The sequence below is a fragment of the Manis javanica genome, chromosome 2 (genome assembly GCF_040802235.1).
Source record: "Manis javanica isolate MJ-LG chromosome 2, MJ_LKY, whole genome shotgun sequence".
NCBI classification, from domain to species: domain Eukaryota; kingdom Metazoa; phylum Chordata; class Mammalia; order Pholidota; family Manidae; genus Manis; species Manis javanica.
In genome coordinates, this window is record NC_133157.1 from 128684645 (window position 1) to 128704105 (window position 19461).

The 19461-nt window shown below is 41.2% G+C and overlaps 1 protein-coding gene across 1 annotated transcript in view; it reads right to left on the minus strand.

The window, feature by feature from the left end:
* Window positions 1-1915: 1915 nt before the first annotated feature.
* The window catches only part of RBM17 (RNA binding motif protein 17), a 49259-nt gene continuing 31713 nt past the window's right edge, over window positions 1916-19461 (minus strand). Inside the window, exon 12 of the mRNA XM_037001458.2 lies at window positions 1916-3364. Coding sequence (XP_036857353.1) covers window positions 3345-3364 — 20 coding nt within the window. The 3' untranslated portion in view covers window positions 1916-3344. The remainder of the gene's footprint in view (window positions 3365-19461) is intronic.

The window sequence follows — 19461 nt, forward strand, 5'->3', positions numbered from 1 at the left end:
TTAGACTGGAAGCAGGGAGAGGCTACTTTCAAGTTGTCTGGGTATTGAGTGGGAAGGGTCCCAGAAGAGGAGAGAAGGGATGGGAGCACCTGGGAGGCACAGGGTGGGAGCGAGTATGTGACAATGAAAGGATTAATGATCCACAGTATCAGAGAAAACTACAAACATTAAGAGTAGTTATATGGACATGACTAACTCACCAGTCTTGGTTTCTAAATACCATTCTCCAATTAGAGGAACCAGGAGACATTGGAAGGTTGATGCAGGGAAGCACAGAAGAGCCTGGAACATCTTGTGGTGCCAAAAAATAACCATGTTGCTGAGGTGCTAACAATGACAGAACCATGTTCAAAAGACATACGGGCCAACCTGAAAAGGCTCAGGTGTAACAATTTGTGCAAAAAGATAAATCTTGTAGTAACTGACCCATAGAATAAAGCAAGAATCTGTGAATCCATGTGACATAATAGACAAATGAATGAATAAATAGGGGAGGAGGGAAAGCTCTCCTCACAAATTCTAGAATTTATAGAAATTATTAGAATTCTAGTTAATAAATATAGAAAGATTCATGGAATTAGACGTCACTATTTGGCACATACCATAGTACTAATTGTTTCACAGAAGGATCAATGGATGCTAAAATTAATGAGCAAAAATATGATGAGAAACAGGATATTGACAACCTCAAAGTATCTCCCACAGATAATTATTAATTACAAAGGGGAAAACTGTTAACCTTACAGTGGAGAAACCTGGCAGCCACCCAAACCAAGTGATCCAAGTTACCACCACCAGTAATGGCCCAAATCAACGTCATGTGCTTTCAGATGCACATGCACTGAGCAGCACACATCAAAATGTAGTAATCTTGCCCAAAAATGTATAACCTGAATTTGAAAGAAAAGGTGAGACATCTAAAATAACGGACATTCTACAAAGTAACTAGCAAGTACTTCTACAAAAACATCAACATCAGAAAAGACAAAGAATGAGTACGTGTGCCTCATTAGGGACTAGAGACATGACAGCTAAATGGGTTTTATCCTGAATGACAAAAAGGCCATCCTGTTGATGAAATATGATTAGTATTGTGCCAATATTAATCTCCAGATTTCGATCATTATGCTGTGGCTCTGTAACATTTGGGGACCTGGTGAGAAGGGTATACAAGAATTTTTTGTACTTTTTGCAACATTTTTGTAAGCCTGATTAATTCAAAGTGAAAAGTTAAAAAAAAATTAATCAGTAATTACAGATGCTGGGGCACTAACTAAATGAGAAAACTCCCAAATTGATTTGGCTGTGTAATCAGCTACTAATTACCATTAATCATGGGAACTGCCTGATTTCCAAAAGGCACAATAAGGAACATTACCACAAATTAGTGACTTAAATACCACCCATTTATAAGCTCCCATTTCTATAGGTCAGAAGTCATACCTCCAAATGGGTTCTCAGCTCAGGATCTCGGGAGACTGAAATCAAGGTGTCTCCCAGACTGAGTTCCATCAGAAGACCCATTGAGAGAAAACCACTTCCAATCTTATTTCTCATTGGCAGAACTCAGTTCCTGTGATTGTAGCAATAAGGTTCCTTTCCTGTTTAGTGACAGTGGGCTTCTCTCAGCTACTAGAGGACTCCTGGATTCTTGCCACGTGACCCCTCCACCTTCAGGTCAGCCAAGTCAGGCTGACTCCTTCTCACACTTAAAACTCTGACCTCTTCTTCTGGGATGAAGTAGAAAAATCTCTCTGACTGAAAGGACTGGCCCACCCTGATAATCTATTTTAAGGTCAACTGATTTGGGATTTTATTACATCGGGAATTTCCTTCATGGCAGTACCTTGTCTTGCCAATGGGTTTCAGCCGCAGGCAAGTTCGCTATGGATTCAATGTGACCAAAGAAATTGACAGCAAAACGTTCTTTGAGGTGAAAGGGTTTATTACCCAGCTTGTTCTCCCAGCGGTAGGTCGAGCACTAGCATCTCTGCCTCCGCCCAGAACAGTGGGCCAAGCTCCCTATATAGTGTAATAATAGCTTATTGCCTAAAGGTGTGGAAGCAGTAGCCTAGCAACAGGTCAGTTACATCATCAGGTGGTTTAAGTTTAGTGAGGATCCTGGCCATAGGAACCCCAACTTCCCCACACTCCACCCCTCCAGGATTCTCGCCTTACAATCTACATGCTCTCAATCTTCCGCAATGGTCCCTGTGCAAGAAAGCTGGAGCACTGTAACCAGATTCCACAATAGCATCAGAGGATAACAAATTAGAGATAATCAAAATTAAGGTACAGCAAGATTTTGATACAGGTAACAAAAATTATAATAATCCTCAAGCCACAGGAGGTTCCTAATAACAAAATTATAATAATCCTCAAGCCAGAGGAACTTCTCAATCCTCAAAGACTTTAGGGGTGATAAGACACATGTTTTAATGACACTAACATAGGCAAATCTTGTCCATCAGGTAGGATGCATGTAAGAGAGTGGTCCTGTGGTAGGACTATAGCAGGAAGGGGGTCCCATCCAGGTCTAGTATACCACACTTTTACTCCTTTCCCTGTGGGGGTTACTGAAGGGTCTATATATAGTGCTACTGGAGGTGCATGCACTGGCCATAATGATAATACAAAACTTCCCAGTAAGATGCTCTTACCTTCTGGCCATTCAGGATATACTACAGTGACCTTTGGTGGCCACTCTGTTGTTATTCCAGGAATACCCCTTTCTTCAGAAGGAAAGAGTAGCCGAGTGAGGCTCTAAAGTCAGTGGCATGCCTTGGCAAGCTGTTCACAGGATCTGACTCAGGCCTTTGAAACCTGCTGAGCCAGAGGCTGGGACTACATTGAGGACAGAGCCATTGAAAATATCAAAGCCCTCCCTCAATGACTCCAAGTGTAACCAGTTTGCTTTGATGATGCACTCCATGTCGATACACAATCAGGCTGGGTGTTTACAGTACAGTATTTTTTTCAAAGGATTCTGACAAATTTTTGATTCAAGAAGAGGCAAACATTCACCCCATTTCACTGATGACAAGGCTGGCCTCAACTAGGGGATGTGGCTTGTCCTGGCTGCTCAGCCAGACAAGGAAAGAGCAGAGACCCAAATCTAGGCCTCTTGACCAGTGCCACCTTTCCCACTGCACCTCACCCTTTCTCCAGAGCTGTGTTCCCTCCTTCTGTCATGTCCACAGAGGGTCACCTCAGCTGGGAATTGAGGGCCACTCCATCTTAGTGTAGTCAGCCTTATGATTGAAGAAGAGCCAGGCTGTCTCCTGATTTCCCAGTTGTCAAGCTAATCTCTGATGAAGTGCTGTCTTTCCACCTCCAGTATGGTCCTAGAATATGATGCTGCCTTCTGCGGAGGAAAATGAAGTCATCGTGATTTCAAACTGGTCACATAATCATTTCTAGAGAAAAAGGGTAATTCTTCGTTATGGGTTTCATTTCACCTGTAATGAGGACACTTCAGAGGCAAACTAAACAGTGGAAGAGCCAGGTCATGGGAGACATGTAACCAAGTTCAGTTCCAGCTTGTTCTGCTTGCTGGGACCATTTCTTCCTTCCCCTACCTCTGTTTCCTCTGTTTCATAACACAAAAAGGCAAAAGAATCCCCCCTCCATAAAAAGCAGAGAATATTAGTTATTGGCTGAATGTGAGGAGCAAATGACTGCTTAAAATAAATGGTACATCAAGTTCCCAATGTGAGATGAACATACAGTTGACACTTGAACTATGTGGGTCTATTTATACACACATTTTTTTCGATAACTATATTGGAACATTTTTTGGAGATTTACAATAGTTTGAAAAACATTCTTTTCTCAAGCTTTCTTTAAGAATACAGTATTTAATAAAAATACAAAGTATGTTAATTGTTATTGGTAAGGCTTCCAGTCAAAAGTAGACTATTTATAGTTAAGTTTTTAGGGAATCAGAAGTTATACATAGATTTTCAATGGTGTGGAGGTGGGCACCCTTAACATCCATGTTGTTGAAAGATTAACTGTATATTTTTACTGTAATTGAGAATGGCTTTTATATATACTCAGATTGATTGGAATTATTTCTATTTTTAATTAATATTTATTCAAATTCAAAATTTTAGGTTTTCCTTACTTTTAAATTTAACTTAAAATTATTATTCTACATTATTATAACTATTGTATACAATATGTTTAGTGGAATTTAACAGTCACTGTCAAGGGAAACTTTGAGAACTGCTTCCATTTAGAAATTTAAACAGCCTTAACAATCTAAAACTGCATTTATGAAATGAATGTGGTTTGTCCTGGCTGCTCAGCCAGACAAGGTAAGAGCACTTCAGAATACTTCGGTTTGCTCACAAGCTTCCCAAGTTCTTAACCAACTAAATATAGTAAATCTTCGGTTCCCTTAAACATTTCCATATTGCTTACAATCTTACTAAAACTGTATGGCATCTTTTAGCTTAAATCACAAGTCTACATCAGGTACATATTTTAAACTGGAATCACAAGGTCATTGTGTTACCGACTATGAATGCTGCTGTTTTTCCCAGGATTGTGTCTCAGAAGCAACAAAGCCAGCAGAGTACAGAGCAACCAGCAAAGCTTTTAAGGAATGAAAAGAGAAGGGTCCTGCTACTCATGTGGGGCTCCAAGGGAAGATGCTGTGAGGGCTGTGGGGCCTGGGGTTTTTATTGCCTCCTGAGAAAAGGAAGTCCACTCTCCCCCAAATAGAGAACTGAACTGATGACATCACAACCCACTCCTGATTGGCTGAAAGTACAATGCTTCATTTGCAAATGGCAAAACCATTCAGAGCTGGACTCTATCTAAATATACTTTTGAATTGTTTAGTTGGATTGGAGTTCTTTTTTTTATTTTTTATTTTATTTTGGTATCATTAATCTACAATTACATGAGGAACATTATGTTTACTAGACTCCCCCCTTCACCAAGTCCCCCCCACATACCCCATTAGTCACTGTCCATCAGTGTAGTAAGATGCTATAAAATCACTACTTGTCTTCTCTGTGTTGCACAGAGCCCCCCCCCCCCGTACCCCCCCCCCCCGCCCACATTATACATGCTAATCATAATGCCCCCTTTCTTCTTCCCCGCCTTCTCCCTCCCTTCCCACCCATCCTCCCCAGTCCCTTTCCCTTCGGTAACTGTTAGTCCATTTTTGGGTTCTGTGATTCTGCTGCTCTTTTGTTCCTTCAGTTTTTCCTTTGTTCTTATACTGCACAGATGAGTGAAATCATTTGGTACTTGTCTTTCTCTGTCTGGCTTATTTCACTGAGCATAATACCCTCTAGCTCCATCCATGTTGTTGCAAATGGTAGGATTTGTTTTCTTCTTATGGCTGAATAATATTCCATTGTGTATATATACCACATCTTTATCCATTCATCTACTGATGGGCACTTAGGTTGCTTCCATTTCTTGGCTATTGTAAATAGTGCTGCGATAAACATAGGGGTGCATCTGTCTTTTTCAAACTGGGCTGCTGCATTCTTAGGGTAAATTCCTAGAAGTGGAATTCCTGGGTCAAATGGTATTTCTATTTTGAGCTTTTTGAGGAACCTCCATACTGCTTTCCACAATGGTTGAACTAATTTACATTCCCACCAGCAGTGTAGGAGGGTTCCGCTTTCTCCACAACCTTGCCAACATTTGTTGTTGTTTGTCTTTTGGATGGTGGCTATCCTTACTGGTGTGAGGTGATATCTCATTGTGATTTTAATTTGCATTTCTATGATAACTAGCGATGTGGAGCATCTTTTCATGTATCTGTTGGCCACCTGAATTTCTTCTTTGGAGAACTGTCTGTTCAGCTCCTCTGCCCATTTTTTAATTGGATTGTTCACTTTTTGTTTTTGAGGTGTGTGAGCTCTTTATATATTTTGGATGTCAACCCTTTATCGGATCTGTCATTTATGAATATATTCTCCCATACTGTAGGATGCCTTTTTGTTCTATTGATGGTGTCCTTTGCTGTACAGAAGTTTTTCAGTTTGATATAGTCCCACTTGTTCATTTTTGCTTTTTGTTTCCCTTGCCCGGGGAGATATGTTCATGAAGAAGTCACTAATGTTTATGTCCAAGAGATTTTTGCCCATGTTTTTTTCTAAGAGTTTTATGGTTTCATGGCTTACATTCAGGTCTTTGATCCATTTCGAGTTTACTTTAGACAATGATCCAGTTTCATTCTCTTACATGTAGCTGTCCAGTTTTGCCAACACCAGCTGTTGAAGAGACTGTCATTTCCCCACTGTATGTCCATGGCTCCTTTATCGTATATTAACTGACCATATATGTTTGGGTTAATGTCTGGAGTCTGTGTTCTGTTCCACTGGTCTGTGGCTCTGTTCTTGTGCCAGTACCAAATTGTCTTGATTACTGTGGCTTTGTAGTAGAGCTTGAAGTTAGGGAGCGAGATCCCTCCCACTTTATTCTTCCTTCTCAGGTTTGTTTTGGCTATTTGGGTTCTTTGGTGGTTCAACATGAATTTTAGAACTATTTGTTCCAGTTCGTTGAAGAATGCTGTTGGTAATTTGATAGGGATTGCATTAAATCTGTAGATTGCTTTGGACAGGATTGCCATTTTGACAATATTAATTCTTCCTAGCCACGATGGAGCTCTTTTTTTTTTTAAACTTACAAGGGCCTTGAAAATTACAGAGACCCTGAACTCTTTTCTGCCTCCCTCCCTCTATCACCTGCCTCAATTGGATACTCAAATTTGCCACATTCTCTTAAAATTACAAGTTCTTAAAATACCAAATGATATAGATCACCTAAACTTAACCCTAAAATATCAAAAGGATGCGTTTAATTTGCTTCACATTCCTCTGCTTGAACAGAAGCCTTCCCAGGATGAAAAGTAACATACTTGATAATGACATAATTACATCATTATCAGCAAGTTGGGGTCCTGTCCCAAGGCACTGAGATTATTTATATACCAGAAAGCCGTTAATTGGGATAGCAAAAACCACACAACACAGTAATGGTTTTCCACACCTTCTGAATTGTGGATAATATTATTCTTGCAATAAAATGTTTAAAACTAAAAAGGAAGCTCAATTACAGGTCTTCTACTAGGGAGTGTCTAGATGGGGTTCAAGAGGAACTTCTGAGCTATTACAAAGGCCTCCACTGCTTACTTAAAGTGGGCTTCAAAAATTCACCAGGGAATTCATTTCTAAATGGTTTTGTGTTCTGGAGGCATCCAGGGACTGTGTCTGGGGCCCTGCAGCCACTGTGCAGAGCTTCGTCAGCACAGGGTTCCAGCATGGAAGGCCAGCTGATGACTGTGGGTGAACTTCAAGCTAGTGAAAAGGCCTGCAAACCCCCGTGTCTCTCTCCAGGAGCACTGTGGTGACACATCATCCCTCCCCTTTTCCCACCTACCTCTATTCTAGGAAACACATTTTCTACTTCCCAGCTATAAGTCCACCTTATAATTTCACAGAGAATGCAAACCTGTTCAAAGTGACCCAGTGTTGGCTGGGAAAAGCATTCTCCATGGGATATTTAAGGTTCTTTATATCCCAGTCCTTAAAACGTACTCAAAGCAAATGTTTAAGTGACAATCTTGGACTAAGGATTTTAAAACCTTTGTACTAGAATGAACTGTTCCAGATCTTCAAGATTGATTTGAAGTTCACAGTTGGCACGCTGTCTTTCTTATAGGTGAGTCCAACGCCATGGCTTTGCCATTTGACCAGCGAGGCTTGGTGGCCCATCTCTGGCTGACTGGGCTGAGAACTGAAAGGGGATGAGGCCTTAGACCCCATAGTTTGTCCACCTTGCTCTGTAGGATGTCTCCTACCTCTCAGGGAAGACTGAGTGTCCAATATCTGAAGTGGCTCTAGTAAGGTATTCATTCATGCTTCGAAATTTTCTGTTTTAGAGCCGGAAAAAAGAAAAGAAAATTTTTTCTCTAAGCTCTAAATCTGTTTTTCAGGGCAGTGTTGCCTTTGTCTGTTTGCTATATTATTGTTCACATATTTTAGGACCATGATCATGCCCATATTTCAGCATGATTTGAGGATGTCTGATATGTTTTTAATTTATCATACTGCTTAACAGAATGGTAAGCATCTAATAAGTACTTCTTTGGAAGCTAATTGGTATAAAAATATATCATCTCCAAGAATATTTTTTCAACCTGCCCCAGTCAAAAAATAAATAACATAATTTGACTTAAATGATTACTCTGTGTAGATAAATAGAGAAATGGCATCTTTTAACACTGGAAAAAGCAAGTGATATCACTCTTCCACCTTGCCCCAAATTTCCAAATGGACCTGTTTCAACAAAGTTCGTCGTCTTATTCCACCCTCTGCTTCCCCTTTAAGTCCTGGGAAGATGAAATATTTCAGCACAAATAAGCTTGCTCAGAGCCATCAAACAGCTCAGTGGGTCCAACAGCACCAGGTGGTTGGGAAGGTTATTTCAGTGGTTGGAGATGACTACTGGGTCTGCCCAAAAAGTCTGTCATTAGGAGGAGGGACTAGCTATTCAGAAAGTGGGATTGTGTGGGTGATCGGGGTGAAGGGAAGGACATGTGAGGAGGAAGGCTTATTTTTGTCAGAGAACATGCATTTGTCTCAACACAGGAGGAAAAATGTTACCTGCATTCCTGCATAGTCATTGTTATAAAAATAACACAGCTGAGATGTAGCAAAGTGTGGAAATGATAGGCCATCTGAGCTGATGAGATGAATGCATTCATGAGGCTTAGAAGTAACTGTCCACTACAAAGTTGTATCTGTCGAGAATCTGAGTCTATTAAAGGGAAATTGATGAGTTCCTATTTCCTCAAGGAAAAGGATGGATTCTTTGCTTAGAAGCTCTCACAGCTGGCTGGCCTTTTGGGAGTGTATGCTCCTCCCAGGCCTGGAAAATGGAGATGTGTGAGAGGAGCTCCTGCCCAGGGCCTGGCTGGAGTCCTGAGGTCCCCTTGACAAGGCATGTTGATGTGTTGACTGGGGGCAGTGATCACTGTTCATCCTCTCAAGGCTAAAGAGAACACAGAACTGTGAGGAAAACCTTAGAGAGGATCACAATCTTTGCAAAGAGGACATTCACCTCAACAGGAGCACAAAGAACAGGCAGACAGAGGAAGAAGCCGTGAGTCACAGGAGGAGGCTGACTCACTGAACTGGGGAGATGGAGGCAACGGAGAATGAGAAAATTCTCTTCCTTCAGCTTGTCCCAGGTTCCCCAAGATTCCCTATGGGGCTAACATTTTTATTTTTAATGAATGTGAGGTCTTCACTAAAAAAGTCTTCCCTTTTGTTTTCTTTAATAATGCCCAGACTTGAGTGTTGCAGAAACCCTAACTCTTTCAGAAGCTAGGAAAAGGCAAGAAAGGGTCTTCCCCCTAGAGCCTTCGAAGAGAACACATTGATTTTGGACCTGTAGCTTCCATAACTGTAGGAATCAATTCCTGCTGTTTTTTAGCCACCCAGTTTGTGGTAATTTGCTATGACAGCCCCAGGAAACTGCTATAGCTACGGTTATATTGTGTTGTCTTTGTTATATGGCGCCTAACCTAACCCTCATATACTAATCTTACAAAACACACTTTTCCACTTGACTCTAATGTCATTGTTTACTCAGCAACTGGGAAGTTTACAGGCAAATGGCTGATGATTTCCTGATTTATAGGAGATAAAGACAGCATTATTATCAGCTGCACCCTGTCTCTGCCCAGAACCTTCCTTTCTGGCAGGCATGGGGCAGGGGCTGGTGAGCCGTGAGGATGGAGAGGTACACATGTCATGAGATCAGGGCCTCTGTCAAGCATAAGAAGGAAAATCAGGGTAGCTCTGGGCTTGAGGACACCAACTCATTAGGTATAAAGTCTAGGCCTCAGGCTGAAATCGTGGAGTTAAAAAAGAGGGTTTGCTCAGTGAAATGGGGAGAACCTCCCAGCATGCCAGCTGGTGAATGTAGCTTTTGTTTGGATATTTTTGTGTCTAGCTAAAATTTGCTATCTTTCTAAGGAAAGGGGTAGGAGAGGATATTTGGGTAGGCAGCCATCAATCTTCCAGTCAGGGTGGCTTGTCTTATTATTTTGTTGTTGTTGGTTTATCTTGTCCACATTATATTTTGAGTGCTTAGACAACTGTCTGTACATAGTAGCTGCTCAATAAATATTTGTTGACGTAATAAAACAAACAACCTCATTAATATTTTCAAAGAGATAAAGTATAGGGGAAAAAAGGGAAGACCAGGATGCCATGGTAAAAAAAGGGAAATATATCAAATTAACATTTCAGTAAGAGTTTAAAGATCCAACACTTGATTAACTGGAGTTTCAGAAAAAGAGAAAACTAAATGGTGAAGCAATAATAATATGTAATATAAGATAAAACTCCCAGAGTTTAAAGACACAGTCTCTAGACTGAAATGACCAACCACCACATCATGACATTTCTAAACATTGGGAATAAAGAAAGGATTCAAAAAGTTTCCAGGGAAAAAGACATGTCACATTTAAAGAAAAATCAGAATGGCACTAGACTAACATAAAATGAAGTAATATATCAGAAGACTGATATAATACAGTTTAAAACCCAACCACATATATATAAGTACAAAAATGGTTGGAGGGGTAGAATAAAGACATTTTCATATATACAAAAAGTAAGAAAATTTTCATCAAGTGCCTGGGGGGAATGTATTCTGTTAAAGCAAGAATACAGAAGATAGGAGACTAAAAAGCCCCAATATGGGAACATAGCCAAGGGAAGTCTCAAGAAAAAGTACAAAACTGATAGATACATTGGACCTGGAGAAAATTGAATGGCAGATAAAAAACAGTGGAAGAATTAGGAAAAAAGTTAAAACCTTATGTACATACATATCTACACAATTTTTAGAAACTGTCATTAACTCTAGGAAAACCTACTAGTTATGTAAGAAAATATCATATTAGCTGGATCATAAGTGAATCATATGAATGTAGCAGTAAGTTAGCAATGCCTGATACATCAGTGTAAAATTTTGATGTGAATACACCAGAACAGGAGGTGAAATGGGACATGGGGTTTGGGGCTTCAGTTAGGAGAGCTGAATCCTCCTCTCACATAACAGAAAACCACTAGGAAAATGTCTAGAAATACTAAATCAAGAAATAGCATTATGAACAAGTTACAACTAGGGAAATAAACGCTATAAAAAGATAGCTACAAGAGCTGAATGTGCTTTCCTTTGGGGAATAGGACTGGTGGGACAGACGGCTGTTCTAATTTGATTCAAGCCTTTGAGCACTTAAGTGATTTTATAATTATGTGCCCATATTATTTTGACAAAAGTTAAAATTAAAAATTGAAGACAGGAATAACAGCCCTACTTTTAACCCAAATTTTGGTAATAATTATGCAAAATTATGCAGACTCACTACAGTTGGTCCCTCATAAAATACTCATATCCATACTTGGCTAGCATGGTTTATTGACTTGCCATCACTTTATTTTCAAAGTGATAACAGTGTCAGCATGATTTTGTCTTTGTTGATTATGACCCTAAGAACAGTACTGCAAGTAACTGTAAAGTGTGTCTGCTAGTTTAAGATTTTTTTTTGCCAAATTATTAGACTTTGATTCTACTTGCTTCTGTTTTTCCAAGATCAGTAATACAATCCCCTTAGCAACTCCATTCTCTGGACCCATTTCCTCCCACTGGTTTCAGTGTTCTGCAGACCCGCCATGGGCTCTGTTCCAAACCCATCCTCGGGGACAGTGCCTAGCTTCTCAGACACCTTGAACACTCCATGTGTTCCTTGCTTAGGACACTTCAGGAGTGGGAGAGAAGTGCAACAAGAAGAGAATATAGAAGAGTCTTAATAAGAGCTTTTAAAAATATTGTGTGAGCATGCAGAGAGAAAAAGATGGTTGCTAAAGAAGCCCCAGCTGTTACCAAATCCAGAAATCGCTGGTTATCCTGAAACTTAGGGAAATAAATTCTATAAAAATATCCACAGACCCTATACCTTTTAAAAGGAAAATAATGCCTTTCTGTTATCATAGTTGTATGAACCCAAGACATTCTATATGTAAAATATTTCCCTCACACTTTTTTTTAGTTTACTTTTAAAAACTTAAACATATTTTGTTAATGTCTATTTATAATATAAATCAGTATTTATATTACAACATTTTGTATATCATTCTCAGTTGAGCCAGTTGTATACCATGATTTTCATCTGAGTCAGATTTTTCCTGGAATTGAGTCAGAGTGTATAATGGATTCCACTTTCTCATTTGGAGGCAGACACCGTCTGAGGGTCCTCATCTTCCTTCTCTCACAGCACTGAGCTCTCCAGGCCTTTTGCCCAGTCACTGGGCTGAGATTTCCTTTAGCCATCATCCTGGGAATTACTTTTCCCTTTCTCCATGTTGTGTCCCATTTCCCTAAGTCAATGTCATCTTTTTCTGGATTTACTCCTGGAGTTGTAGTGGGTTGAAGAGTAAGTGGAAATAAAGAAGGTGGAGAGTTCAGACTATTCTTAGACACCTGCTTAGGAAGAGAAGGATGAAGAATGAGGGTAATGGAGGGAGGGGAAGTAGCTTTCTGAGGATTATTTAGAAATATGGAGTCTGAGACAAAGTAATACAGCTAACAGTTAAAAGTACCAGGTAGAGAGCAGAGGACTGTTGTTTCCCATTTTAAGGCTTATGTGCCAAAAAGCCCTGCATGAGTAGCAATCCACTAGCTGCAAGGTAACTGTTGAAGAGTAGGGGAAAGGGCCAGTTCTCCAGGCAGAGGAAATAACATATGAGTTAAAAAATTTGCCAGTGTCTCTGCCTGCTGGGACATAGGTGGCAGTGTGGTGGGACAATAAGCATTATGGTAGGGGAGAACCCCCAAACTCACTCTCTTAGGGTCTAGGCTTAGCTACGGAGAGCAACTGGATAATTCTTTTGTATGGGAGCAACCTGAAAGCTGAGGCATTATTTCGGCAGATTAGAGAAGTGGAAGATTAGAGCAGGGATACTAGTTGGAGACCACTGTCTATTCTAGACAAGAGATGATGAGGGTCTGAAATCAAGGAGCTCCTCTGAGTTAATACAAAAGATGGAAGAGAAACAGAACTGACAGGTCTCAGGTACAGATGGGGTTGGGGTATATGGAAAAGAGAAGAACCCAGGGTGATTCCTAGGCTCCTGACTTTCTGGTGATGCCTTTGCCCAAATCAGATGACTCTGCAGGAGGTTTGAAAGAGGAAAAGTGAGTGAAGTTTGGAATGTGTTTGAGGCAGGAAGGGGATGTCTATAATAGGCAGTTGGATACAGATCTGAAGTTTTGCAATGAATACTGGCTGAGATAAAGACATGTTAGTCATAGAAGAAACTAAAGGCCAGTAGAGTCGATGAAATCACCTAGTAAGGGGTGAAGGGTAATGCTAACAGGAAGGGTGGTCACAGGCCTCACAAAGGGAGTTAACCTCAAACCCTTAGCAGTGTCAAATGCCATAAAAGGTCAAGAAGGAGAACTGACTAGATGCCAATAAATGGGGGTCACAGTGATCTTCAACAGAGCGATTGAGGAAACCTGGTGGAAGCAAAGGTCTAATCTGTAGTCAATTACAACTGCCATTCCTTAAGTGTGAGCTGAATTGAAGGGTTGGCCAAAAGTTAAGTTTTAAGGAGGTGGCTGGCCATAGAGTGTAGGTGACTGAGAAGACTAGGAAAGAACAGGGACACCAGGGAGTAGGAGAGTGGGCTAAAAATTCAAGGGTTTGACTGTTTTCCCCACAAGGGAGAGATTTGTGAATGTTTATATACTTCAGAAAAGTAGCTAGTACAAGCAGAGTTTGAAAATATTGGAGAGACAAAACTAAAGTCTCACCATACCATCCAGCAACTACACTCCTAGATACCAACTAATGTACAAACTTGTGGCCACAAAACCCTGCACACAAATGTTATTTATAGCAGCTTGATTGATAACCACCAAAAACTGTCAGTGATCAAGATGTCCTTCAGTAGGAGAATGATACACGGTGGTGCGTCCAGACAACAGATTATCAGTCACCAGTTAGAAATGAGCTAACAAGCCACAGAAAGATATGGATGCATCTAAAATGCACAATGCTAAGTGAAGGAAGCCAATCTGAAAAGGCTATATATCATGATTCCAATTATATGACATATGGAAAAACACTATGGAGACAGGAAACAGAGCAGTAGCTGCTGGGCATGGGGGAGAGGGGAAATCTGCACGGTGCAGCACGGAGAGGGGATTTTTTTGGGGCAGTGAAACTATTCCGTATGGTAAATACAAGACATTAAGCATTTATCAAAACCCATAAACCTGTACAGCCCAAAGAGTAAATCTTAATGTATATAAATCTTAAAAAACTGATTTAGGATGTTGGGAGAAATTCCAGAATGAATGCAGCCGGAGACAAATACATGTAAATGTATAACAAACATATAAAACTTTACTGAAGGTTAAGTGAGGAAATAAAATGTTGACCAAGTAACTTTGGAAATGAGTGAAGTCTGTAAGACTAAAGGCATGATAAACCAGACACAAGCCCTGTGATCTAGTTGTTGAGTTTGTTCCCAAGTGTATGGATTAATGATTCTGAAAGTACTATATATGTATATTGAAACTGAACAATTAAGTGATGGCAGAAGGTGGGAGTTGGGAGTTGGAGTAAGTGGTTAGAAGCAAGGGGAGGTGGTAAGATGATCCATGTGGTGAGGGATCAGAGCTGGAGCCATCAGTATGAACTCTTATTTACCTGTTAACATAGATACAGGTGGCTACACATACACGGTTATTCTACACACATGTATTTCCTTGCTCTATTAGCTGACAGGGCCTAAAAGCACCAGCACCCCAAGAGCAGTGAGCACACCTAGAGCCCAGATCTTGGTTCCTAATACCATTCTCCAGTGAAAGGAACCACGGCTCCTTAGAGAAATGGCTGACTACGACTGGAGCAGGAAATAGATAAGAGGAGCCTAGCACATCTTGTAGTGCCAGGATCTGAGGAAGTGCTAGAAGCAAAACAAAGCCAAATATCACACAATGATGAGGATGATAAAGTCCAAAGGCATACAGGTGTAACTGAAAAAGCTTCCAACAGCCAAAGCTGGTACAATTTGAGCAACAAAATAAAGTAATACTGGATTATAACCCAAAAGGTAAGACAAATATCTGTAAGTTCATACTGATACAAATGGTTGTGTAAACAAAGGCGGGAAGAATAGACAAATCATCTACAAGAACTCCAAATAACTTACATAGCTTCTCCATCCTCAGGAAGTGGAACATACCTTCTATTCCTTAAATGTGGTTGTACACAGTGAGTTTCTTCCAAAGAACAGAGTATGGAAAGGGAGAAAAAAAGAGTACTTCACAGTGAGAAACCTGACAAACACTACTTCAGCCAGGTGACCAAGGTCAACATCAACATTGGTAAGTCGTGTTCAGAGTGTTTATCCTTGTGTGATGAATGGCCCTTCATCTCTGTATTCTTCCTCCCAATAAAACACTTCAGTCTAATGAGAAAACATCAAATCCCAGTTGAGGGACATTTTACAAAATACATAACCAGTACTCAAAACTCAAGGTCAGCAAAAACAAGGCAAGCTTGATAAACTGTCACAACCCAGACAAGCCAAGGAAGGTAGGACTAAGTATAATGTTGTATCCTGAATGGGATCCTACAACAGAAAAAAAAGACTTTAGGTAAAAGCTAAGGAAGTCTGAATGATGTCCACAATAAAATATCTTCATAATACACAATAAAATATATTCTGTGAAATGTATGGGTCACTATTGGCTCATTAATTGTGATGAATGTAGCATACTACTGTGAGGTATTAGTAATGGGGAACTGGGAGTGTTGGGGAACTCTACTATAATAATGGCAAATCCTGGAATCTAAAATGAAATTTTTTCTTTTAAAAAAGGGACAGTAGGGAGCCAGGATGGCGGCGTGAGTAGAGCAGTGGAAATCTCCTCCCAAAAACACATAGAGCTATGAAAATATACCAAAGAAAAATCTTCCTAAAATAGAGACCACAGGACACAGGACAACATCCAGACCACATCCACACCTGCAAGAAGTTGCGAAGGGGGTAAGATACAAGCCCGGGCACGGCGGGACCCGAGTGCCCCTCCCCCCGGCTCCCAGCGGGTGGAAAGAAACTGCAGCGGTTTTTTTTTTGGCGAGTGCTTTTTGGAAGCCTTAAAGAGACAGGGACCCCGTTGCTAGGGAGGCAGGGTGGCGGGAACGGTGAGCGGGTGCCTGGGACCGGCGCCTGAGGACAAAGATTATCCCGCGTCTTTCCCTGCGGGACCGGTGGGCGGGTGCCTGAGACCCGCACCTGAGGACGGAGGAAATCGTGCGTTTTTCCCCCTTTTTTTTTCTCTTTTTGGCGAGTGCTTTTTGGAAGCCTTAAAGGGACAGGGACCCCGGTGCTAGGGAGGCAGGGCGGCGGGACTGGTGAGCGGGTGCCTGGGACCGGCGCCTGAGGACAAAGAATATCCCGCGTTTTTCCCTGCAGGACTGGTGGGCAGGTGCCTGAGACCGGCACCTGAGGACGGAGGAAATCACGTGTTTTTCCCCTTTTTTTTCCTCTTTTTGGCGAGTGCTCTTTGGAAGCCTTAAAGGGACAGGGACCCCGGTGCTAGGGAGGCAGGGCGGCGGGACTGGTGAGCGGGTGCCTGGGACCGGCGCCTGAGGACAAAGAATATAGCGCGTTTTTCCCTGCGGGACCGGTGGGTGGGTGCTTTTTGGAAGCCTTGAAGGGACAGGGACCCTGGTGCTAGGGAGACAGGGAAGCAGGACCAGTGAGTGGGTGCCTCGGACCGGCACCTGAGGACAAAAAAAAAAATCGCGTGTTTTTTCCTTTTTTTTCTTTTTTCTTTTCCTGTTCCCTCTCTCATTGTTGCTGTTGTTGTTTTGGTTTGGAGAGTGCTTTTTGGAAGTCTTAAAGGGGCAGGACAGGTCACTTAGACCAGAGGCAGGGAATCTGGGGATCTCTGGATACTGTAACCCCCTGGGCAGCAGGAAGCACAGAGGCCCCTTACAGAGATAAACAGCCTCCCGGCCACTCCCCCTCCAACGGGGCTCCACCATTTTGGAGGAGCAGCCCCAGCCAGGCCACGCCCACAGCAACAGCGGAGATAAACCCCATAGCAACTGGGCAGGAAGCAGAAGCCCTGTCTGCGCACAGCTGCCCAGCACAAGCCACTAGAGGTCGCTATTCTCCCAGGAGAGGAAGGCCACAAACCAACAAGAAGGAAAGCTCTCCCAGCTGTCACTTGTACCAGCTCTGCAAACTATCTCTATCACCATGAGAAGGCAAAACTACAGGCAGACAAAGATCACAGAGACAACACCTGAGAAGGAGACAGACCTAACCAGTCCTCCTGAAAAAGAATTCAAAATAAAAATCATGAACATGCTGACAGAGATGCAGAGAAAAATGCAAGAGCAATGGGATGAGATGCAGAGAAAAATGCAAGAGCAGTGGGATGAAGTCTGGAAGGAGATCACAGATGTCAGGAAGGAGATCACAGAAGTGAAACAATCCCTGGAAGGATTTATAAGCAGAATGGATAAGATGCAAGAGGCCACTGAAGGAATAGAAGCCAGAGAACAGGAACGTATAGAAGCTGACATAGATAGAGATAAAAGGATCTCCAGGAATGAAACAACACTAAGAGAACTATGTGACCAAGCCAAAAGGAATAATATCCGTATTATAGGGATACCAGAAGAAGAAGAAAGAGGAAAAGGGATAGAAAGTCTCTTTGAAGAAATAATTGCTGAAAACTTCCCCAAACTGGGGGAGGAAATAATCGAACAGACCATGGAATTACACAGAACCTCCAACAGAAAGGATCCAAGGAGGACAACACCAAGACACATAGTAATTAAAATGACAAGGATCAAGGACAAGGAAAGAGTTTTAAAGGCAGCTAGAGAGAAAAAGGTCACCTATAAAGGAAAACCCATCAGGCTAACATCAGACTTCTCGACAGAAACCCTACAGGCCAGAAGAGAATGGCATGATATACTTAATGCAATGAAACAGAAGGGCCTTGAACCAAGGATACTGTATCCAGCGCGACTATCATTTAAATATGATGGCGGGATTAAACAATTCCCAGACAAGCAAAAGCTGAGGGAATTTGCTTCCCACAAACCACCTCTACAGGGCATCCTACAGGGACTGCTCTAGATGGGAGCACCCCTAAAAAGAGCACAGAACAAAACACCCAACATATGAAGAAGGGAGGAGGAAGAATAAGAAGGGAGAGAAGAAAAGAATCTCCAGTGTATATAACAGCTCAATAAGCGAGCTAAGTTAGGCAGTAAGATACTAAAGAAGCTAACCTTGAACCTTTGGTAACCACGAATCAAAAGCCTGCAATGGCAATAAGTACATATCTCTCAATAGTCACCCTAAATGTAAATGGACTTAATGCACCAATCAAAAGACATAAAGTAATAGAATGGATAAAAAAGCAAGACCCATCTATATGCTGCTTACAAGAAACTCACCTTAAACCCAAAGATAAGCATAGACTAAAAGTCAAGGAATGGAAAAACATATTTCAGGCAAACAACAGTGAGAAGAAAGCAGGGGTTGCAGTACTAATATCAGACAAAATAGACTTCAAAACACAGAAAGTAACAAGAGATAAAGAAGGATACTATATAATGATAAAGGGCTCAGTACAACAAGAGGATATAACCATTCTAAATATATATGCACCCAATACAGGAGCACCAGCATATGTGAAGCAAATACTAACAGAACTAAAGAGGGAAATAGACTGCAATGCATTCATTGTAGGAGACTTCAACACACCACTCACCCCAAAGGATAGATCCACCGGGCAGAAAATAAGTAAGGACACACAGGCACTGAACAACACACTAGAACAGATGGACCTAATAGACATCTATAGAACTCTACATCCAAAAGCAACAGGATATACATTCTTCTCAAGTGCACATGGAACATTCTCCAGAATAGACGACATACTAGGCCACAAAAAGAGCCTCAGTAAATTCCAAAATATTGAAATTCTACCAACCAATTTTTCAGACCACAAAGGTATAAAAGTAGAAATAAATTCTACAAAAAAAACAAAAAGGCTCACAAACACATGGTGGCTTAACAACATGCTACTAAATAATCAATGGATCAATGAACAAATCAAAATAGAGATCAAGGAATATATAGAAACAAATGACAACAACAACACTAAGCCCCAACTTCTGTGGGACGCAGCGAAAGCAGTCTTAAGAGGAAAGTATATAGCAATCCAGGCACACTTGAAGAAGGAAGAACAATCCCAAATGAATAGTCTAACATCACAATTATCAAAACTGGAAAAAGAACAAATGAGGCCTAAAGTCAGCAGAAGGAGGGATATAATAAAGATCAGAGAAGAAATAAACAAAATTGAGAAGAA